Source organism: Oncorhynchus gorbuscha, linkage group LG24, assembly GCF_021184085.1.
Source record: "Oncorhynchus gorbuscha isolate QuinsamMale2020 ecotype Even-year linkage group LG24, OgorEven_v1.0, whole genome shotgun sequence".
Lineage (NCBI taxonomy): Eukaryota > Metazoa > Chordata > Actinopteri > Salmoniformes > Salmonidae > Oncorhynchus > Oncorhynchus gorbuscha.
The window spans coordinates 50,246,955-50,269,577 of record NC_060196.1 but is presented as its reverse complement, the minus strand read 5'-3'; the positions used below and the strand labels follow the sequence as shown (position 1 = coordinate 50,269,577).

Genomic DNA, 22,623 nt, shown 5'->3' with positions numbered 1-22,623 from the left:
GTTAATTAGCAACTTTTCAACTACTTAGCATGTTAGCTAACCCAAACCATTTTAGTTAACCTTAAACCTAACTCATAGTCTAGGTAACGTTAGCCACCTAGCTGGATTTCGTAACATATACGAAATGGGTGGAGGACATGTACAAATGAATATATACCATACGAAATGTAACATGCATATCATACTAAATTATGCCTCGGATTTACGTACAGAATAATATGAAATGCTCTGACACCAGGCTGTTCAAACCGCTGAGAGAAAGAGGGAGAGAGCGAGTCATACTTTCCAAAAACTCACCATGTGTAATTTGACTTCACTTGCACCAGCGACGGACTAAACTGCGTACGTCTCCGGAATTTTCTTCTATAAGGTAATCTTTGCATTAAGAAATTTGCAATACGCCGTTTGATTACATTTGTAAGTATGTTGTTGCTTTGCTTGACAGTTTAGCGAAGATATTGTATAAACAGGAAGATACGACAAATTATGACCGTTTGCAGAATGAACCGATTGCAGTGTTGGAACGATTAGGATTATTTTCCACCGCCTGACGGTAATGATTCGATTGACCCCAATTTCGTTGGAACCAAATATCTAAATGAGTTTGTTCATAACATAAGCAGTGGAGTAGCCCACTGTTTGCATTTAGTTGTTTATATTTCACCTATGTCCAGGTGGTTTCATTAAGATGTGTTTAACAGTGATGGTCCCACAACATTATTGCAAAGCTTTATAGGCTTGCATTTGTACTGTAAGTATCAGGGAAAAACTTTTAAACACATTTTGTCGCCTGCAGCAAGGACATAACACGGAAAACTGGTTAGACAGTTTGCCCTAGTGCCACCATGCCAAACATTACTGTTAGACCACCCTACTGGTAGGAAGAAAATACACAGGAGAAAAATAGGTGAAAGTTGTTCAAGAACGGATTAAAGTCACTAACCTCTGTCTGCAGAACATATATGTGAGAAATACAGAAAAGTTACTGTGAACTGTAATGTTCATAACAAAGAGTCCTGTGGCTTGAAAATGAGCTCATGTTTTCCCGGATGAATGATTCACTGCTGGACTAGTACCATGTTTATTTCTAGTGGCACAAATTAGGCCTATCTAAATGACAATGCCCATTGCATTACTCCTCAGGCCCAGTAGCCTTGCTTGCCAGGCTAATAGACACACTGCTGGGGAACAAGACTAGTCCAGCTACATTGTGATGAAGTGGCTCCACGATGGAACAACTAGCTGGGCTTGGCTCTGCCTCTCCTGTTGCCTCCTGAGTGCCTGGTGCCCGGTGGGGGCAGAGGTGGGACCCACGCCTGACCCTGAGTCAGGAGAGCCCATGCAGGGAGACTGGGAGTGGGGCTCCGGTTCCTTCAATCTCCAGGATCTACTCCACAGCTTCCCCGCCGACAGCCCTTTTGTGACAGAGACTCCGGGGAATCCTGTCAACTGCTCCCAGCGCTTCTGGCTGCCCTCTGCCTCCCCAGTCTGCTGGGACGACATCGCCGGGCCGGAGGAGTTTGAGCAGTCTCGTCTGCTGGTGCTCCAGAATAGGGCGGCCCTGCAGGCGGTGTCCCTGGCCAGCGAGGTGGTGGTAGAAGGGGGAACTTCAGCCTCGTTTAAACAGCAGGCCTTGGAGGACTTGCAGGTGGTGAGGGCGGACTACCTGAACGTGACAGAGACGACAGAGACCATGCAGAAGGTGTTCCTCACACTGGAGGAGAAGAGGAAGGAGGGGACTGAGCACTGGACCTTCTCAAGGTGAGGGCAAGGGAGCGCAGGACCTTCTCAAGGTGAGGGGTAGGGGATGGAGCGCTGGACCTTCTCAAGTTGAGGGGGAGGGGAGGGAGCGCAGAACCTTCTCAAGGTGAGGGGGAGGGGATGGAGCGCTGGACCTTCTCAATGTGAGGGGTAGGGGAGGGAGCGCAGGAACTTCTCAATGTGAGGGGGAGGGAGCGCAGGATCTTCTCAATGTGAGGGAGAGGGGAGGGAGCGCTGGACCTTCTCAGGGTGAGGGGTAGGGGACAGAGCACTGGACCTTCTCAAGGTGAGGGGGACGGAGCGCTGGACTTTCTCAAGGTGAGGGGGACGGAGCTCTGGACCTTCTCAAGGTGAGGGGTAGGGGACAGAGCACTGGACCTTCTCAAGGTGAGGGGGTAGATTCACTCACTGCACCACAGCACTGAGTTGGCCCCTAGTCTTGTTCCACATGCTGTTTGTGTTAAACAGGGCGGCATGGTAGTTTTGCTTTTATTTTTACTCCTAAGGAATGAATACTCAAACAGTCATATCAATGTCTATTTTAACACAGTGTTTGTTAAAGGCATAGTAAAACTATTGAGAAATTCAATGATTGTAGAAGCTTGTTCATCAAAGGGAATTAAGGTTACTTCCTCTAGGGACTTGTGCAAGCAGGATAATGTGTAGGGGAGTGAGGGAACTAAAGGGTCAGTCAATCAATGTATTTATAAAGCCTTTTTACATCAGCCAATGTCAAAGTGCTATACAGAAACCCATCCTAAAACCCCCAAAAGCAAGCAATGCAGAAATAGAAGGGTATGTGGAGCTTTCTGCTCCAACCAGTATTGTTGAATTCCTAGCAGATGAAGTCATGCATGATCAACCACTAGTCAGGACCTGTCCTACTGAGTAGAGGGGTCTAAGAACAGAGCGGGAACAGTCGCCTGAATCATTTCACGTTCTACTTCTTCAGTCCTCCCCACATCTGGCTGAATCAAAGTCCTGGTATGAGATTCATTACAATGCAATTTAATGAGATCAGACTTTCTCTTTCTAGTACGATACAGTTTGAACCAATCCCGCTGGTATTTGTTTATTCGGATCCCCATTAGCTTTTGCCGAAGCAGTAGCTATTCTTCCTGGGGTCCACACAAAACATGACATGAAACAAAACACTGTTACACTGATAGACAAGAACAGTCGCACACATAAAATACACAACTAAATACTAATGTGTGTGTGTAATTGATAGTGTCGATGTAAATATTTAGGAGCTCAAAGAGTACATTGTTATAGTAAAATGTATGAAACCTGTTTTTAGGTTCATGTGTATGAGAACCTTTTGTGATTTTTGTTGTCTGTTTCTAGTATAAAGGAGCACATTGCCAAAACGAAGGAGTCCATCAACGGAAAAGACAACGTGGCAGCCCTCCTAGAGAAACAGTTCTCTAGCCTAGAGAAGTCTTTACACATCATGCAACTCCGACTTGACAAACTAATGGCACAGTGAATGATGTGTTCTTCAGGATATTTTTTTGTCAGCTTTTGAATGAACTGTACCTTCATGTAATATCCCACTAACAATGCATGCAAACTCAGGTTAAAAAACCCTTTACAAAACATGAGGTGCACTTTCTTTGTATATGAACTAGGTATTTTATTATTCCGTAGTCACATTCCTATTAGGTGTATTTTAATCCTATCTGAAACCCAAACTGCATGCAAAGCCTACAGCATCAGGGAGATTTTGATGGAAATAAAATCTATTTTTATACTCAGCATGCACACCTGTTCCAGAAAGAGATGTTATTTATTGAAGTAAAACTGTGTGACACTCATACAGTGTGGTATAAAATTGTAACATTTATGTAAATGCTTTGTTGCAACAAGGTGAAGACAATAGAACACAAATAGGGAATGACAATCTGTAGAGCATGAAGATGTTATTTTCATTAACTAAACTATGGAACACAAACATACAAAAGGCAAGTCTCAATCGTTAGATGGGATGAAATGCTGTTACAAACACTTGTAGAAAATATATACACAACGGTTCAAGTTCAGTGCATTCTTTCCATTTTTGAGACCATACACGCTAGCAGTTACAGTAGCCTGCTTTATAGTTCAACCACACACAGTGGCATATTTAGACTTTGATTTAATAAATGTAGCATTAAGTCTGTGTGATGATTTATTTTTTTCACATAAACCTAAATATTGCAATGCCTGTCCTCGTGTAAATTCATCACAATCTGAGAGGAGCTGTTACTAAAAAATGAAATTAGAGATTCAATATTAAATTAGTGCTGCCTGCAACCACCCAGTACTGAAACTACCAATGGTTTTGACTGAGTAATATGGTAAATATCACATTAAACACAGCAAAAGTCTAAAGTGTCTTTTATACTCAGTCACGTTGCTAAAAAGGAATCGGTTTGCATGTGTAGATCTCTAAAGATCAACATTGTTTATGAATGAAAGGTATATAATACAAAGAGTCAAAGTAGATAGTCTGCATTAGCAAAGACTGCACATTGGGGTTCCTCTTTATAAAAAGGACACAACTAATGAGTCAATTTGGTTTAACCTGAGAACTGGAATATATGTATGGAATATATAGATTTTAAAGCACCTGATTTGTTCAACCTTTGCTTCAAGATCTTGTTTAGAAAAATAATGCCCAAAACAGATGAAAGCTTGCACTATTTGCACTGAGTGGTATCAAAACCAGAGGAAGCACAGACGTTTCTCTTCGGCAGCAGGTGATTGCTGTAGGGGGGAATATGGGGCTGGTATCATGGTCAACATATGATTATGATTTTAATGGTTTATCTGTAGTCAACTCACATACTGATTCTTTCTGACCCCAAACTGAATGACCATTATCTGGAAGACTGGGAAACTCATGGTAGTAAACATAATATACTCTAGTACGTCTCAGGGAAGATGTTGGCCTACATAATACCATCGCCTGGAAGTGGTATGGAATGAGCTGGAGAAAAAAAGCTTCAACTGACTCTAGCAACCACTATTGCTTGAAGGGTTGCATGTCTTTTCAATTGTCTGCTTCCTCAATTGGATGTTCCTCTATGAGCTTCAAGTAATCTCGAGCGAAGATCTTCTTTGGTAGGATATCTGCAACGGTATAATGAACAGATAGTCAATATTGACTACCTACTGTATGCTCAGAGAGAAGAGAATGTAAGTCACGTGGTGGTGGCAACACTAGTTCTTACCTGTGAGAAACTGAAAAGTCTCTGTTCCCTCAACAGTATTGGCCAGATCACTGTACAAGAGTGTCTTATTGTCTTTCCCTGATCCATTATTGAACGAGGAGAGAGCCAAGTACTGAACGAACAGTTCCTACAAGACACGAGTGTTATGAATGAAATTGTTATTACATAGGACAGTTCCCATTTATTAACAGTGACACTGTAATGGAGGCCAGTCTTCAATTTACAAGGCTCTGATGGATGTAAAGTAAGCCGAGGCAAAGACATTCAGACATTAGGGTTTACATCCTATTTTGGTTGAGGCTCTACAGCCATGTCAGTGCAGGGCTAGCTGGCTAACTGTTACAGCCATTCAGGGTTAGCTAGCTACCTTCTTCACGAGTTTGAACTAATGGAAGTAGCTAGCTAGCACTGCCTATATGAAAATGCTGCAAAACTAGCTAGCTGACCTAGCTATTGGCTAGCTAGCATAACTACGCAAGTAAACTGAATTCAACCTACTGTTGCTTTGGTGGTGATGAGAAGAGCCTCTTGATTGATGCTTGAGACGTCGGGAGAACTTTTCATGATCATTTTCACGCGAGTCATTGGAAGAGAGATGCCTTTGCTGTTAGATGCATGATTAACGTTGTCTCCAGACATTTTGACATGCATAAGGAAATTTCTTCAGTGGTATTGGTAGCAACCGTTGAGATACAGATGCGCGGAGTGGAAGTTCCCCGCTACTTCCTGATCAGTGACGTAGTAAGTGTGCTTGGATCGTTTTTTTTTCTTCTCTCACCCAAAACTAAAGGAGCTAGCTACCGTATGTACTTCTGTTTAAGACAATATTATCGTTTTTTTTTGCTTGATTTTTACAACGAAGTAGCTAAGCGTTTATAAGCCTGCCTGCTAGATAAATATAAGGCTGCCGATACACTCCATCACAGTAGGTGGCGCAATAACGTTACACTTAAGTGCTCCAACACGTCACTAACTATCTGAAAGAAGGAAAATACATTTTACGGACAGGTTATCTGTGTTTTCCTTTAAACATAACTTTCGATTATTGCTGGTTTTATTTGCATTCTGTATCTGTTTGTCTGCGCGAGCGGACGAGTGGCTCTTTTTTTGTTGCTGATGTTGTTAGCCAAAAAGCGGTTAGCTAAATAGCTAGCTAGCTTCTGCATTCATCATTCCACTGGCCAACACGTTCAAGATGCCTCTGGGTTTGAAACCATGTTGCGCTGTCTGCAAAACAAACTCATCGTCTATGTGGAAAAAGGGAAACCAAGGAGAGATCCTATGCAATAACTGCACGGGGAAGAGCACCAGCAGTGGAGCATCTGGACCCTCGGTGTCCTCCAACACACTACAGAATAATGGCGGGGGCAAGCAGGTTGTTTGTCGTTATGAGCACATACACTAAGTGTACAAAACATTAGTAACACCTACTCTTTCCATACCAAGTAAATCCAGGTGAACGCTGGTTCCTTATTGATGATGTCACCTGTTAAATCCACTTCAATCAGTAGATGAAGGGGATGACACAGGTTAAATACATATTTTTAAGCCGTGAGACATGGGTTGTGTATGTGTGCCATTCCGAGGAGGGTGAATGGGCAAGAATAAAGTGTTAAGTGCCTTTGAACTGGGTATGGAACTAGGTTGTGTGTCGAGCTGCAAAGCTGCTGGGTTTTTCACGATCAACAGTTTCTCATGTGCATCAAGAATGGTCCAGCCAATTTGACACAACTGTGGGAAGCATTGGAGTCAACATGGCCAGCATCCCGTGGTATGCTTTTGACAACTTGTAGAGTCCATGCCCCGATAAATTGAGGCTGTTCTGAGGGCAAAAGCGGGAGCATCTCAATATTAAGGTGTTCCTAATGTTTTGTACACTCAGTGTACATAGGCCTGCACTATAATGTACTGTGCTGTGCTCCCCTTAGTGACTGTAACTCCATACTAACAATATATGCATGTTTACACATTGTCACCCTGATGGAGATGTAATATTGGTATTTGACACATCTTGCCCACAGTCTAAACAAGAGATCCACAGGAGATCAGCACGGTTGAGGAGCACAAAGTACAAAGCCCCAGCCTCTGAAAAAAAGGTGTCTACCAAAGGAAAAGGCAGAAGACACATATTCAAACTAAAAAATGTAAGTATATTATTAGTTCAAATACACAGGAACTATCTCTGTGTTGGATTGTCAGAAATCACAGGGGTTCAAATCTAAGCTCCTCCCCAATGTGACCCCCCCACAGCCAATCAAAGCACCAGAATCTGTTTCCACAATCATCACATCAGAATCAGTCTTTTATAAGGTATGTTTACTTTTTATAAATCCTTTCTGTACAATATATTAGCAAACATAACAAACGTATCTGTTGTATAATGCCACAGATATGTATAGCTGTCAACAATAGTTCTGCCTTCGTGTCATTGTACAGGGTGTGTATTATCAGATGGGAGACGTCATCAAAGTGACAGACGAGGATGATGGGAGGCCGTACTATGCACAGATCAGAGGTTTCATCCAGGACCAGTACTGTGAGAGGAGTGCCGCGTTGACTTGGTTGATACCAACCCAGGCCAGTCCTAAGGACCTGTTTGATCCAGCCACTTACATTGTTGGTGAGTGATGATTGAACCTAAGTATTTATCTCAAAGTTACATTTGAGCACACAGAAATAAAAGTGGTCTCTTTCTGAACATTGTGTATATGGGAGTAATGCCACAGTAGACTCAAAAGACCACTACGAGCTGATAATGTTTACATTACTGATTTTCTGATTGTGTCTATAGGTCCAGAGGAGGATCTACCCAGGAAGATGGAGTACTTGGAGTTTGTGTGCCACGCCCCCTCGGAGTACTTCAAGTCCAGGAGCTGCCCCTATCCCACCATTCCTATCCGTCCAGAGAAAGGCTACATCTGGACCCATATTGGACCCACGCCGGCCATCGCTATCAAAGAATCATTTGGCAACTGCAATTAGCCGCTGGGTCAATTAACATTAAGATATTAACTTTGTCTGTTAGTCTGCTAGTACAAGGCACTTGACCCAAATTGCTCCAGGGTCGCCGTTGATAATGGCAGACCTCGGCCATGACCCACTCTCGTGAGAGTGGTTCAGGGTGAGTTGGAACATGCTAAAAAAACACATTTCCAATTCACACGTGTATTAATACACACTTGTACATGTATAAAATGGGACAAATATAAACACCCACATAATAATAATAGTCTGAATATTGAAAGCGTTTGTAATTCAACTTTTACAAACCCTTCTAAGTCAAACCCTTCCAACAGTACAGGGACGGACCCATGAAATGATCATCCTGAGGTGACAGTCAGACATGGGATTGACTTTTTTTATTCGGTAATAAATGTGGAAAATACCTTTTTCATAAGCTTTGTACTGGAATGTTTTTCAAACACATATCATTTTTATTTAGACATCTGTGCAATACATGTTAAGTGTTATACCTAAAAATAAAACAAAGTATTTATAAAGATGCTTTTAATAGACTCCAAGTTCTATCCCTTTTGGTATATACTTTTAGACACTTTGTGAAACCTTTATGATCATTTACCTCAGTAACCAGTCCTTTTTTTATCAAGAAACTAACTCTTCCTTGATGTCACATTACATGGTTAATATTGATCTGCATGTGGAAATGTGTGCAGCAAGCCTGAGTCTGATTTAGCCAGTTAATCTATCATTATCTTTGAGACCATTTCAGCTAATCAGTAAAGCCAAATGATTTGGGACATGAAGAAATTCCTGTTAAAATTATGTTCAGCCTGTGTTGTGGTGTGTGCTGGGAGTGTTACTGTGTCCCGCATCCATATGTGTAGAAGTAGACTGGTAGTACATCGGGCTGTCCATGGACAGCCTCATGGCTGTGTGACGCATGTTCCCCTTCTGGAACAGGTGAGCAGATGCTGTGTTCGAGTCTATGACATGAGCCTGAAACACAGACAGGTAACAGAATAGTGAATGTAAGCTTATCGACAATTCTAGGAAGAGTCAATCTATTGTGTACCCATAAAGCTCTGGTCAAAATGAGTGCACTGCATAGGGAATAGGGTGCCATGTCCACTGCCTTCCTACCTTCTCCAGGGTGATGAGGGTGGACAGTATGTCTCCGGTGCGGCCTGTGGCGATATCATTATTCAATAGGTTGTCCTGGAGGGTTGCAGCCATATGGTTCCTCATCATCACCTCCTGCTCTTGCTTTACGTTGAAGGACAGGCTGTGCACCTCCTCCACTATACTGTGGATAAACACATACCCATGGTCGGACATATACCTACAGTTCATCCACTGTACAAACACAATATTTTTTTAATTAAAGACCATCTTTACTTATAAGGGAGAAGAAATTGTCTGATTGAATTCAGAAAAATAGAGATTGAAAAACATGATTTCTTGATATCACAATTACTTTATTTTATGGAACTCTTATTTTACCAGGTAAATTGACTGAGAACACATAATTTACAGTAACGAGCTGGGGAATAGTTAAAGGGAGAGGGGATGAATGAGCCAATTGGAAACGTAAATCAGTTACTGTGATGGACGATGAAAAAATGTATAGTGGCTTCAATAGCTTCTAGCTAGAACAGAGACTTCCTTTACACTACCTGTCCAGCTCTTGTCTTATCTCCCTGTAGGCAGCCATATTCTTCTGCATAGCAGCTGTGACAAGGGCCAGCTCCTCGAAGGTGTCCATGGTCAGGTTCTCTAGACAGCTCGCCTTCCAGGGCTTCTGGCGCCGGGTCATGTTGGACTTGGTCACCACCTCCTCCACGTGGATGGTGCTCTGTTCCGCCAAGCCTCCTGTGTCCTCTGGAATCAGCTGTGTGAGGGGACGGTTTGAGGAGAGAGGACTAAATACACAGGGAACTACGAAAGAGCAGTGGTCGTATTAATGAATTTGAATGGCAGCTAGCTTGTAATAATCCGTATACAAATCATCACGCATACCCACCCCCTTTGAAAGGCTGGTCATGGCTCATATCAACACCATCATGTCGGAAACCCTAGACCCACTCCAATTCGCATACCCCCCAACAGATCCACAGATGACGCCATCTCAATCGCACTCCACACTGCTCTTTCCCACCTGGACAAAAGGAACACCTATGTGACAACGCTGTTCATTCACTACAGCTCAGCGTTCAACACCATAGTGACCACAAAACTCATCACTAAGCTAAGTACCCTGTGAATAAACACCTCCCTCTGTAACTGGACTTCCAGACAGGCCGGCCCCAGGTGGTAAGGGTAGGTAACAACACATCTGCCATGCTGATCCTCAACACTGGGGCCCCTCTGGGGTGCGTGCTTAGTCCCTTCCTGTGCTCCCTGTTCACCCAGGACTGCTCTGCCAAGCACAACTCCAACACCATCATTAAGTTTGCTGATGACACAACAGTGGTAGGCCTGATCACCAACAATGATGAGATATATGAAAAAGGAGGGCCGAACAGGCTGCCATTAACATTGACAGGGTGGAAGTGGAGCGGGTCGAGAGTTTTAAGTTCCTTATTGTCCACATCACCAACAAACTATCATGGTCCAAACACACCAAGACAAAGACAGTTGTGAAGAGGGTACGACAACACCTTTTCCCCCTCAGGAGACCGAAAATATTTGGTATGGGTCCTCAGATCCTCAAAAAGTTATACAGCTGCACCATCGAGAGCATCCTGACCGGTTGTATCACCGCCTGGTATGGCAACTGCTCGGCATCTGACCGTGAGGCTCAACAGAGGGCAGTACACCACTGGGGCCAAGCTTGTTTACATACAGGACCTAAATACTAGGCGGTGTCAGAGGAAGGCCCAAAAAATGGTCAAAGACTCCAGTCACCCAAGTGGACTGTTAACTCACGGCAAGCGGTACAGGAGCGCCAAGTCTAGGTCCAAAAGGCTCCTTAACAGCTTCTACCCCCAAGCCATAAGACTGCTGAACAATTGGATAAATAGCCACCCGGACTATTTACACTTACCCCCCCCCCCACTCACTCTATGTATAGTCACTTTTCAAATGACCTCGACTAACTTGTACCCCTGCACATTGACTCGGTACCAGTACCCGCTGTATATAGCCTCATTATTGTGATGTAATTTTCTTGTTACTTTTTAATTTTATTACATTTTGGTATTTTTTTCCACTTTACTTTATTTGGTAAATATTTTCTTAACTCTATTTCTTGAACGGCATTGTTGGTTAAGGGCTTGTAAGTAAGAATTTCACGGTAAGGGTTAAGGTTAGGTTAAAATACCTGTTGTATTTGGCCATGTGACAAATAACATTTTATTTTATTTGATCAACAATACACATTTGAGGGTCAAGAAGATGTTACAGACAGTGCCTTGATAAACACTAAATGTGAAAAGGTAAAGAGTGACAGACTAACCGCCGCCGGCGAACACTCGTTCGAATTCTTTTCATCATAGTCGGGCATGGAGATCTCAAGGTTGGTGGTTACCACGGCAACGAGAAGGTTGGCGAAGATGAAGGCTCCACCAGTGAGGAAGATGAAAAAGTAGAGAGAAGCTCCGTACATCAGCCCCTCATCACTACAGTGCAGAGAGAAAGGACAACACTTACCACATAAGGACAAAATACATAGAACTATGTCTACAATATGTAGGCACTCTCACATAAGCTTTTCACTCTATTGCAAAATGTTAAGCCCCATTTGACTACAATTAGCAGGTTGACGTTAATTGTCATGAGTCTTGTCCTGGAGGTAGAACTGAGTGATTTCCGTTTTGATATCGGCAGAGTAAAAATGGGCTATATTGTAAAAATGTATGAAACACTTTTTGATCTTAATTTAAGGTTAGGCATTAGGGTTAGCAGTGTGGTTAAGGTTAGGCATTAGGGTTAGCAGTGTGGTTAAGGTTAGGCATTAGGGTTAGCAGTGTGGTTAAGGTTAGGCATTAGGGTTAGCAGTGTGGTTAAGGTTAGACATTAGGGTTAGCAGTGTGGTTAAGGTTAGGCATTAGGGTTAGCAGTGTGGTTAAGGTTAGGCATTAGGGTTAGCAGTGTGGTTAAGGTTAGGCATTAGGGTTAGCAGTGTGGTTAAGGTTAGGCATTAGGGTTAGCAGTGTGGTTAAGGTTAGGCATTAGGGTTAGCAGTGTGGTTAAGGTTAGACATTAGGGTTAGCAGTGTGGTTAAGGTTAGGCATTAGGGTTAGCAGTGTGGTTAAGGTTAGGCATTAGGGTTAGCAGTGTGGTTAAGGTTAGGCATTAGGGTTAGCAGTGTGGTTAAGGTAAGGCATTAGGGTTAGCAGTGTGGTTAAGGTTAGGCATTAGGGTTAGCAGTGTGGTTAAGGTTAGGCATTAGGGTTAGCAGTGTGGTTATGCATTAGGGTTAGCAATGTGGTTAAGCTTAGACATTAGGGTTAGCAGTGTGGTTAAGGTTATGCATTAGGGTTAGCAATGTGGTTAAGGTTAGGCATTAGGGTTAGCAGTGTGGTTAAGGTTAGGCATTAGGGTTAGCAGTGTGGTTAAGGTTAGGCATTAGGGTTAGCAGTGTGGTTAAGGATAGACATTAGGGTTAGCAGTGTGGTTAAGGTTAGGCATTAGGGTTAGCAGTGTGGTTAAGGTTAGGCATTAGGGTTAGTAGTGTGGTTAAGGTTAGGCATTAGGGTTAGTAGTGTGGTTAAGGTTAGGCATTAGGGTTAGCAGTGTGGTTAAGGTTAGGCATTAGGGTTAGCAGTGTGGTTAAGGTTAGGCATTAGGGTTAGCAGTGTGGTTAAGGTTAGGTTAAAAGGCAGATTTGATGACTTTGTGGCTGTGCAAGCTAGTGACCACTGCAGAGCTGCCTCCAGAACAAATATTTTTTTTTGTGAACAACTTTTTATTTAGTTTAGTCTTTTTTTGGGGGGGGGGTACAATGAATACAAAAGAGAACCCCCCCCCTCCCCTCAGTCCCTATTCACGATCCTTATACAAAGATAATGTTAGATTACAAAATGCAATTATGTTCGTGGTCATTAGCTTATGCCTGCCCATACCATAACCCCACCGCCACCATGTGGCACTCTGTTCACAATGTTGACATCAGCAAACCGCTCGCCCACACAACGCCATATTTTGATTTATTTTGTTATTTTTTAGTTCACCTTTATTTAACCAGGTAGGCAAGTTGAGAACAAGTTCTCATTTACAATTGCGACCTTGCCAAGATAAAGCAAAGCACTTCGACACATACAACGGCACAGAGTTACACATGGAGTAAAACAAACATACAGTCAATAATACAGTATAAACAAGTCTATATACGATGTGAGCAAATGAGGTGAGATAAGGGAGGTAAAGGCAAAAAAAGGCCATGGTGGCAAAGTAAATACAATATAGCAAATAAAACACTGGAATGGTAGATTTGCAGTGGAAGAATGTGCAAAGTAGAAATAAAAATAATCGGGTGCAAAGGAACAAAATAAATAAAATAAATACAGTAGGGAAAGAGGTAGTTGTTTGGGCTAAATTATAGGTGGCCTATGTACAGGTGCAGTAATCTGTGAGCTGCTCTGACAGTTGGTGCTAAAAGCGAGTGAGGGAGATAAGTGTTTCCAGTTTCAGAGATTTTTGTAGTTTGTTCCAGTCATTGGCAGCAGAGAACTGGAAGGAGAGGCGGCCAAAGAAATAATTGGTTTTGGGGGTGACTAGAGAGATATACCTGCTGGAGCGTGTGCTACAGGTGGGAGATGCTATGGTGACCAGCGAGCTGAGATAAGTGGGGACTTTACCTAGCAGGGTCTTGTAGATGACATGGAGCCAGTGGGTTTGGCGACGTGTATGAAGCGAGGGCCAGCCAACGAGAGCGTGCAGGTCGCAATGGTGGGTAGTATATGGGGCTTTGGTGACCAAACGGATTGCACTGTGATAGACTGCATCCAATTTGTTGAGTAGGGTATTGGAGGCTATTTTGTAAATGACATCGCCGAAGTCGAGGATTGGTAGGATGGTCAGTTTTACAAGGGTATGTTTGGCAGCATGAGTGAAGGATGCTTTGTTGCGAATTAGGAAGCCAATTCTAAATTTAACTTTGGATTGGAGATGTTTGATGTGGGTCTGGAAGGAGAGTTTACAGTCTAACCAGACACCTAGGTATTTGTAGTTGTCCACGTATTCTAAGTCAGAGCCGTCCAGAGTAGTGATGTTGGACAGGCGGGCAGGTGTAGGCAGCGATCGGTTGAAGAGCATGCATTTAGTTTTACTTGTATTTAAGAGCAATTGGAGGCCATGGAAGGAGAGTTGTATGGCATTGAAGCTTGCCTGGAGGGTTGTTAACAGTGTCCAAAGAAGGGCCAGAAGTATACAGAATGGTGTCGTCTGCGTAGAGGTGGATCAGAGACTCACCAGAAGCAAGAGCGACATCATTGATGTATACAGAGAAGAGAGTCGGTCCAAGAATTGAACCCTGTGGCACCCCCATAGAGACTGCCAGAGGTCCGGATTGCAGACCCTCCAATTTGACACACTGAACTCTATCAGAGAAGTAGTTGGTGAACCAGGCGAGGCAATCATTTGAGAATCCAAGGCTGTCGAGTCTGCCGATGAGGATGTGGTGATTGACAGAGTCGAAAGCCTTGGCCAGATCAATGAATACGGCTGCACAGTAATGTTTCTTATCGATGGCGGTTAAGATATCGTTTAGGACCTTGAGCGTGGCTGAGGTGCACCCATGACCAGATCTGAAACCAGATTGCATAGCAGAGAAGGTATGGTGAGATTCAAAATGGTCGGTAATCTGTTTGTTGACTTGGCTTTCAAAGACTGTAGAAAGGCAGGGTAGGATAGATATAGGTCTGTAGCAGTTTGGGTCAAGAGTGTCCCCCCCTTTGAAGAGGGGGATGACCGCAACTGCTTTCCAATCTTTGGGAATCTCAGACGACACGAAAGAGAGGTTGAACAGGCTAGTAATAGGGGTGGCAACAATTTCGGCAGATAATTTTAGAAAGAAAGGGTCCAGATTGTCTAGCCCGGCTGATTTGTAGGGGTCCAGATTTTGCAGCTCTTTCAGAACATCAGCTGACTGGATTTGGGAGAATGGGAAATGGGGAAGGCTTGGGCGAGTTGCTGGGGGGTGCAGTGCTGTTGACCGGGGTAGGAGTAGCCAGGTGGAAAGCATGGCCAGCTGTAGAAAAATGCTTATTGAAATTCTCAATTATGGTGGATTTATCAGTGGTGACAGTGTTTCCTATCTTCAGTGCAGTGGGCAGCTGGGAGGAGGTGTTCTTATTCTCCATGGACTTTACAGTGTCCCAGAACTTTTTTGAGTTAGTATTGCAGGAAGCCAATTTCTGCTTGAAAAAGCTAGCCTTGGCTTTTCTAACTGCCTGTGTATAATGGTTTCTAGCTTCCCTGAACAGCTGCATATCACGGGGGCTGTTCGATGCTAATGCAGAACGCCATAGGATGTTTTTGTGTTGGTTAAGGGCAGTCAAGTCTGGGGAGAACCAAGGGCTATATCTGTTCCTGGTTCTAAATTTCTTGAATGGGGCATGCTTATTTAAGATGGTTAGGAAGGCATATACGTGGTCTGAGGTTGTGAGGCCGGTTGAACGTACTGCCAAATGATCATAAAACGGCTTATGTCAACATTTAATTTTCTGACAACAGCTCAGGTGGACATTCTTTCAGTCAGCATGCCAATTGCACGTTCCCTCAAAACTTGAGATATCTGTGCCATTATGTTGTGTGACAAAATAGCACATTTTAGAGTAGCCTATTATTATCCCCAGCACAAGGTGAACCTGTGTAATGATCATGCTGTTTAATCAGCATGATCATCCTGATCATGTGTTCTATACACACAAAAGCTCATTTGTTTACATCCCTGTCCTGTTCACTAATAGGGATGTAAACAAATGAGCTTTTGTGCGTATGGAACATTTCTGGGATCTTTTATTTCAGCTCATCAAACATGGGACCACCACTTTACATATTGCGTTTATATTTTTGTTCAGTGTATAATAGAGATCAGTCCTTTCGGGAGCCGAGATAATTTAAATATCCCAACATATTTTCAGAGTTGTGTATGGGCCTGACATTTTGATTCAATATTGATTTTCAATTTTGCGCCAAATAGAAACTGTGTGAGCAATAATAGGACCAAAGCGTAATTTACATTGTTTAAGGGATATTAGTGAAGACCACCTCTTCCAGGGCAATAGGACACAAGATTCATGATGAAAAACACTAACCTGCATTAGACTAATAAAATTATCTCCTCTTGTTTTTCAAAATCTTTATCCAAGTACACATACTGTATGAACTGGATGAGGGGAAATGTAGTCTTTATCCAAGGACACATACTGTATGAACTGGATTAGGGGAAATGTAGTCTTTATCCAAGGACACATACTGTATGAACTGGATTAGGGGAAATGTAGTCTTTATCCAAGGACATACTGTATGAACTGGATAAGGGGAAATGTAGTCTTTATCCAAGGACATACTGTATGAACTGGATAAGGGGAAATGTAGTCTTTATCCAAGGACATACTGTATGAACTGGATGAGGGGAAATGTAGTCTTTATCAAAGGACATACTGTATGAACTGGATGAGGGGAAATGTAGTCTTTATCCAAGGACATACTGTATGAACTGGATGAGGGGAAATGTAGTCTTTATCCAAGGACATACTGTATGAACTGGATGAGGGGAAATGTAGTCTTTATCCAAGGACATACTGTATGAACTGGATGAGGGGAAATGTAGTCTTTATCCAAGGACATACTGTATGAACTGGATGAGGGGAAATGTAGTCTTTATCCAAGGACATACTGTATGAACTGGATGAGGGGAAATGTAGTCTTTATCCAAGGACATACTGTATGAACTGGATGAGGGGAAATGTAGTCTTTATCAAAGGACATACTGTATGAACTGGATGAGGGGAAATGTAGTCTTTATCCAAGGACATACTGTATGAACTGGATGAGGGGAAATGTAGTCTTTATCCAAGGACATACTGTATGAACTGGATGAGGGGAAATGTAGTCTTTATCCAAGGACATACTGTATGAACTGGATAAGGGGAAATGTAGGGCCTTGTGTCACTTACGCCTTAAACTCCCTGTAGATGTCCATCCATCCGTCCTGGGTGATGCAGATGAAGAGGGTGTAGAGGGCTGAGAACAGGTCCCCAAAGGCTGATGGGACAGCAGCACTGAACAGGGTCACGCCGAACACCGCAAACACCTGACAGACACAGACAAAAAATCAACAGAGACATTAGACACAAACACAGAGAGACACAAACACAGGGGACAACTGAGCAGATGTCCCACCATCACAAACACAGGGGACAACTGAGCAGTTGTAGAATCCATTCATATGGTCTCATATCACTCCTTGAAACATCACACACTCATCTGGGGCCATAGTAACAAACCAACATATTAAATACTATAAACAAGAGCAAGAACTGGGGCGTCATAGTTTGACTGTTCTCATGATTCTTTTCTCATTCAAAGTCACGAGACTCAGGTGAAGAAGTGGTAATGGATTAAGACGAATGATGATGAAGTGAGAGAGAGAGAATTAGAAAGAGTGAGAGGTTGAATTGGTAAATGATTTAACACCTACAAGCATGATGATGAGGAGGAGGAAGAAGATGTTGGCCATGTCTGGAATGGACTGCATAATGACGGTGACCATCATAGCCATACCCTGCATGGAGGCAAAACCCCTGATACTACGGATTACCCTCAACACCCTGGAACACACACACAATAAATAACACATTACAACATGGAGTGACAACCTACTGAGCACAGATGTCAATTCAACGTCTATTCCATGTTGGTTCAACGTCTACACCATGTTGGTTCAACGTCATTTCATTGAAATGACGTAGAAACCCTGTTGATTCAACACGTGTGTGACCAGTGGGAAAGCAGCACACAACAAATAATGTTTCATGTTGATGTTTGACAAACAAAAAAACTATTGTCCTAAAACTAAATTAGGTTAAGGTTAGGAGAATTAACGTGGCAGGTTAGGAGAATTATCGTGGCAGGTTAGGAGAATTATCGTGGCAGGATAGGAGAATTAGGTTAAGATTAGAAAAAGGGTTGAGGTTAGCTATTGTCCCCGACACAACTCAAACATATCTAGTTACAACCAGGCCTGCACTGAGAACACCCTACGTTTGCACTAATGCGTTTCTGCGGAGTGAGGGGTACTCCTTCACCTGATGACCTTTAGTAAACTGTCCCCACCCTGGGGAAAGATCAGGGGTCCAAGCATCAGAGCCAGAGTGACCAAACAGTCCAGGACATTCCAGCCATTCTGAAATAACAAAAACGAGACAGAGAGAGAGAGAGAGAGAGAGAGAAGAATGACACCACAATGGTCTCTGAGAAGGCCACAGTAGGTAATAGGTTGTGTCAAATCAATCTCCTGACCAGACGTTACCTTCCAGAAGATGTTGAAGCCGTAGTACCACTTGACCAGGATCTCCCAGATGAAGACGGTGAGGATAATATGCTCACAGATGCTGAACGCAATGTCATACTTCTACAACGAACAAATCATACCATAGCATTTCAGGTCATTGTTATCTGTTGACTTGTCATATAAAATGAGCTTTCAGTTTGAAAGTAGGCCTACAATACCTCTTTGTATTTTGTATTTTTTAGGGATCCCCATTAGCTACTCTTCCTGGGGTCCAAACACACCAAAGCATCCACATTACATATGAATCAATAGATAAAACAGTGAACTATGTATGTACTGAATGAGCTAAAGATAAAACAGTACATCATATAACATCCCTACACCACCACATATCCACAACACAAAATGTTCAATTACACCATATACCAAGATGTCCTCAGTGACCACAACTTACCTTGGCAATGATAGCATCAGTTTGGAAGGCCATAATGATGCAGTTGCTGACAATCATGACGATGATGAGTAATTTGAACAGGAAGTTCTCCAGCAGCGCACCCATGAGCACCTGGGAGACATAGTCCTCAGTGTCTGAGTCATCCTATAAGGTATAGTCAGAGGTCATTATTGGTATTCATCTAGCTGAACCGGAGCCCCTGTCTCCTGGACAGATGAAAATAATTGGATAATCTCCCCAGGTACCAGTATCAGTGATGAAGATCTGTCTGAAAATAGTTTGAAAAAACTGAGTAGTGTGATTTCTCTGTATATCTCTCTATGTTAACCCACTCATTATTCACTATATAAGTAATCATACCTGTGAAAGCCCAACAGTATAAATATAGCCTACACCTTTTGCTGGGTGATGTCTCTGATGCTGATCATCTCAGGCTCCTCATCTCGCTCTAGCATGGACCACCTCCTCCCGGTGCTCTCCGACGCCCGCTGCAGTATAACAAATTGTTAATTGGATGCCCCAAAAACATGTTAATCTTTTGTAAAAGTTGTTCAAATATATGGAAAAGTTCAAGACAGATAATACACTTGAATAAGTGTACAAAGAGAGCATATAGATGACATGGTGGTAGAACGAAAACAGCCAATAGGCCTGGAGTTCATCTAGGCCTACCTGGAGGATCATCAAGCGTTTCCTGTAATCCATTTTTTCGCGCCTTCTCCCTTCAACCCATTTTTCAGGTAAATGCCATGGAAGCTATACCCGGTTACCGCTTTTGTCTCACCAGCTCAGTTGAAAATATTATGAAGAATGTTGAGGAATCTTTGACCAAAAAGGTCTCGCTCCAGAAGATAGATGTCATAATCGTGCAACAGGTGTTTGGAACTGAAGTAGCGTTCTCTTCATTCAGTCCTCCGTCCATTCTATATTCTAATTACGCAGACACGTGTCACAATGTGTTTCCACCACTGGGTGGCAATATTTATCACAGGGAGTTTCCAGTAGCCTATTTAGGGAAACAGTGATCGAGCTATGAAACAAATAAAACGTTTGTATAATGAAGGGTTCTTATTTTATGTTCACATGCATAGGCACATCATGCACGCGTTACATTATGACACTGTAATTTGTTATATGCACACACAATACAAATCCACAGTTAGTTTGGGGAAAATACTTTATACTAATGTACAGCAGGAGGCGCTGTACCCTATATAGATTATTCGTTTCTTTTTCATATTCAATTCCGTAAATTCCCTCTGTCCATGTTGCGAGCACTTTCCCAAAGCTTCGGTCCTCTAGTTTACCTCAACCAACTTCAGCCTATCTCAACTCTCGAATAACTTGATAGGAAAATGGATATATCGGTGCATACAGGATATAACTGTCTTTGTTGTTATCAATGGGAGATGATGAAGATGTCTTGGTCAATTCGCAAATAGATGAAGTTTCAAGGCACAAGAGGAAATACCACAAAATATGGGCAAACTCCAATCAAAACATGGTAAAACTTGGTATTTAGATTATTTTCAGAGGCTACTGTAAATCTCTTCATAACCAAAATATAACTGTATTTTCTTTCTATATTTTATGTTTCCATTCATGCATAATTTGGATAGCCTGTAAACGCAGAGAAAATCCTGAAGGTAAGAATCATTATATTATTATTATTATATTAAGAATCACCTATTCAGAAGTATGTCTCTCAAATATAAAATGTCATGCAGGGTATAGACTATTTCTTATTTCTTATTTTGTTTTGTAGGTGGTAGTTTTGCTGCCAATGTGCTCACCTGTCAGGGAGAGTGGGAACATACTGGTCTCCACACCCACACAATCAGATTTAAGCAGGTACAGTGTATTATAATACAGTTGATATATTTTACACCTGAGTTGAGATATGATTAATATTTGGTCACTTTTGCAGATTTCAGAGAGAAGGGGGAGATACACACAGAGAGAGAGGGGATACAGAGAGAGAGGGGATACACAGAGAGAGAGGGGATACACAGAGAGAGAGGGGGATACACAGAGAGAGAGGGATACACAGAGAGAGAGGGGATACACAGAGAGAGGGGGATACACAGAGAGAAGGGGGATACACAGAGAGAAGGGGGATACACACAGAGAGAGAGAGAGGATACAGAGAGAGAGGGGATACACAGAGAGAGGGGAGATACACAGAGAGAGAGGGGGATACACAGAGAGAAGGGGGATACACAGAGAGAAGGGGGATACACAGAGAGAGAGGGGAGATACACAGAGAGAAGGGGAGATACACAGAGAGAAGGGGGAGATACACAGAGAGAGAGCGAGAGGGGGGAGATTTTTTTTAACCTTTATTTAACCAGGCAAGTCAGTTAAGAACATATTCTTATTTTCAATGACGGCCTGGGAACAGTGGATTAACTGCCTGTTCAGGGGCAGAACGACAGATTTGTACCTTGTCAGCTCCGGGGTTTGAACTCACAACCTTCCGGTTACTAGTCCAACGCTCTAACCACTAGGCTATGCTGCCACCCCACAAAGAGAGAGAGAGAGAGAGAGAGGGGGGAGATACACAGAGAGAGAGAGAGTGTGTGAGAGAGAGAGAGAGAGAGAGAGAGAGAGAGAGAGAGAGAGAGAGAGAGAGAGAGAGAGAAGGGGAGATACACAGAGAGAGAGAGAGAGAGAGAGAGGGGGGGGATACACACAGAGAGAGAGAGAGAGAGAGAGCGGGAGATACACAGAGAGAGAGAGAGAGAGAGAGAGAGAGAGAGAGAGAGAGAGAGAGAGAGAGAGAGAGAGAGAGAGAGAGAGAGGGGGGAGATACACAGAGAGAGTGTGAGAGAGAGTAACATGCCTTTACCTCAGAAAGTCAGTTACCTCATCACAAATATCAATATCAACATCAATATCAAGTTGTCCTCTGTAGCTCCGTTGTGTAGCATCATGATAGTGGGAAAAAATGTATGCACGCATGACTGTAAGACGCTTTTGAAAAAAGTGTGTCTTTTTTTTGCATAGAAAAGCCTGTAAATGGACAGCAACACAGACGTGTGTCATTCGAGTGGAAAGGCTTGAATTTAGATAATGATGCTAATGAGAACCAGAATGGTGGAGTTTTGTGACGGGGTAGATGAATGGACCAAGGCCTCCTAGAGTGGAAGGGGTAAGAACCCTAATGGACAGGTAAAGGTGGTTCTTTTATAAGACAGAGGGAGGTCAACTGACCATTCTCAATATTGAGGACAGGATATTGTTGTATTCATCAATCTTTATACCAAAATCACAACCAAAGTATGTACCATCTAGGGTTGGTAAATTGGTAAACAACAAATAACATTGAGAATTACTGTCTTGTCAGTCTTGTTAATATCCATCAATTGAATAGAGGACTGATACTGTCAGTCACCACTTTGGGCTCATATTGTGTCCACACTGGGGTTCACACTGGGGTTCACACTGGGGTTCACACTGGGGTTCACACTGGGGTTCAGTCAGTCTCAGCCAGGTCTGCTCCAGCCCAGGATAATAAACTATCCGACACGCTCCCTCCCTCCCAGTTCCAGCCCTCCCTCCCAGTCCCAGCCCTCCCTCCCTCCCAGTCCCAGCCCTCCCTCCCAGTCCCAGCCCTCCCTCCCAGTCCCAGCCCTCCCTCCCTCCCAGTCCCAGCCCTCCCTCCCAGTCCCAGCCCTCCCTCCCAGTCCCAGCCCTCCCTCCCAGTCCCAGCCCTCCCTCCCAGTCCCAGCCCTCCCTCCCTCCCAGTCCCAGCCCTCCCTCCCAGTCCCAGC

General features: G+C 43.1%; 5 protein-coding genes across 6 annotated transcripts in view; 3 read left to right on the top strand and 2 right to left on the bottom strand.

Annotated features, from left to right (window-relative positions):
* The first annotated feature begins 229 nt into the window (after positions 1-229).
* si:ch211-57n23.1 lies at positions 230-3,525 on the top strand. 2 transcript variants are annotated; one of them, XM_046326259.1, is made up of 4 exons: positions 230-370; positions 1,144-1,741; positions 2,129-2,148; positions 3,109-3,525. In XM_046326259.1, exons 2-4 carry the CDS (start codon positions 1,214-1,216, stop codon positions 3,248-3,250), a joined length of 690 nt encoding a protein of 229 aa, XP_046182215.1. In that variant the 5' UTR covers positions 230-370; positions 1,144-1,213; the 3' UTR covers positions 3,251-3,525. The 2 variants fall into 2 exon arrangements, with proteins under 2 accessions (XP_046182215.1, XP_046182214.1); XM_046326258.1 differs by lacking the exon at positions 2,129-2,148 and having other exon boundaries at positions 1,144-1,761.
* Positions 3,526-3,585: 60 nt separating this feature from the next.
* On the bottom strand, positions 3,586-6,281 carry LOC124012529 (chromatin accessibility complex protein 1-like). The gene is made up of 3 exons (XM_046326260.1): positions 5,475-6,281; positions 4,977-5,103; positions 3,586-4,875 (listed from the first exon to the last, which is right to left on the bottom strand). Exons 1-3 carry the CDS (start codon positions 5,625-5,627, stop codon positions 4,796-4,798), a joined length of 360 nt encoding a protein of 119 aa, XP_046182216.1. The 5' UTR covers positions 5,628-6,281; the 3' UTR covers positions 3,586-4,795.
* Positions 5,895-8,482, top strand: LOC124012527 (GATA zinc finger domain-containing protein 1). The gene is made up of 5 exons (XM_046326257.1): positions 5,895-6,351; positions 6,998-7,120; positions 7,227-7,286; positions 7,413-7,596; positions 7,768-8,482. Exons 1-5 carry the CDS (start codon positions 6,172-6,174, stop codon positions 7,956-7,958), a joined length of 738 nt encoding a protein of 245 aa, XP_046182213.1. The 5' UTR covers positions 5,895-6,171; the 3' UTR covers positions 7,959-8,482.
* LOC124012264 (cation channel sperm-associated protein 4-like) lies at positions 8,310-18,955 on the bottom strand. The gene is made up of 9 exons (XM_046325734.1): positions 18,851-18,955; positions 18,415-18,516; positions 18,191-18,288; positions 17,584-17,713; positions 17,060-17,196; positions 11,392-11,554; positions 9,611-9,825; positions 9,078-9,240; positions 8,310-8,933 (listed from the first exon to the last, which is right to left on the bottom strand). Exons 1-9 carry the CDS (start codon positions 18,953-18,955, stop codon positions 8,763-8,765), a joined length of 1,284 nt encoding a protein of 427 aa, XP_046181690.1. The 3' UTR covers positions 8,310-8,762.
* A 1,176-nt stretch (positions 18,956-20,131) lies between these two features.
* Positions 20,132-22,623, top strand: part of LOC124012159 (protein naked cuticle homolog 2-like) — a 22,341-nt gene continuing 19,849 nt past the window's right edge. The window contains exons 1-3 of the mRNA XM_046325633.1: positions 20,132-20,354; positions 20,470-20,496; positions 20,616-20,701. Of these exons, the coding sequence (XP_046181589.1) occupies positions 20,330-20,354; positions 20,470-20,496; positions 20,616-20,701 (138 nt within the window). The 5' untranslated portion in view covers positions 20,132-20,329. The remainder of the gene's footprint in view (positions 20,355-20,469; positions 20,497-20,615; positions 20,702-22,623) is intronic.

What these genes read in the sequence shown, in the direction of transcription:
- si:ch211-57n23.1 (XM_046326259.1), top strand. Translation starts at nt 1,214, where the DNA reads ATGAAGTGGCTCCACGATGGAACAACTAGCTGGGCTTGGCTCTGCCTC. An exon ending in AGAAGAGGAAGGAGGGGACT is followed by an intron (nt 1,742 to 2,128) that starts GAGCACTGGACC and finishes GGGTAGGGGACA; the next exon opens with GAGCACTGGACCTTCTCAAG. An exon ending in GAGCACTGGACCTTCTCAAG is followed by an intron (nt 2,149 to 3,108) that starts GTGAGGGGGTAG and finishes GTCTGTTTCTAG; the next exon opens with TATAAAGGAGCACATTGCCA.
- LOC124012264 (XM_046325734.1), bottom strand. Translation starts at nt 18,955, where the DNA reads ATGGGTGCGCTGCTGGAGAACTTCCTGTTCAAATTACTCATCATCGTC. An exon ending in ATAAGACAAGAGCTGGACAG is followed by an intron (nt 9,241 to 9,610) that starts GTAGTGTAAAGG and finishes GTTTATCCACAG; the next exon opens with TATAGTGGAGGAGGTGCACA. An exon ending in CCCTCATCACCCTGGAGAAG is followed by an intron (nt 8,934 to 9,077) that starts GTAGGAAGGCAG and finishes TCTGTGTTTCAG; the next exon opens with GCTCATGTCATAGACTCGAA.
- LOC124012527 (XM_046326257.1), top strand. Translation starts at nt 6,172, where the DNA reads ATGCCTCTGGGTTTGAAACCATGTTGCGCTGTCTGCAAAACAAACTCA. An exon ending in ACATATTCAAACTAAAAAAT is followed by an intron (nt 7,121 to 7,226) that starts GTAAGTATATTA and finishes ACCCCCCCACAG; the next exon opens with CCAATCAAAGCACCAGAATC. An exon ending in TCCAGCCACTTACATTGTTG is followed by an intron (nt 7,597 to 7,767) that starts GTGAGTGATGAT and finishes TTGTGTCTATAG; the next exon opens with GTCCAGAGGAGGATCTACCC.
- LOC124012529 (XM_046326260.1), bottom strand. Translation starts at nt 5,627, where the DNA reads ATGCATGTCAAAATGTCTGGAGACAACGTTAATCATGCATCTAACAGC. An exon ending in TCATCACCACCAAAGCAACA is followed by an intron (nt 5,104 to 5,474) that starts GTAGGTTGAATT and finishes CGTGTCTTGTAG; the next exon opens with GAACTGTTCGTTCAGTACTT. An exon ending in GACTTTTCAGTTTCTCACAG is followed by an intron (nt 4,876 to 4,976) that starts GTAAGAACTAGT and finishes ATACCGTTGCAG; the next exon opens with ATATCCTACCAAAGAAGATC.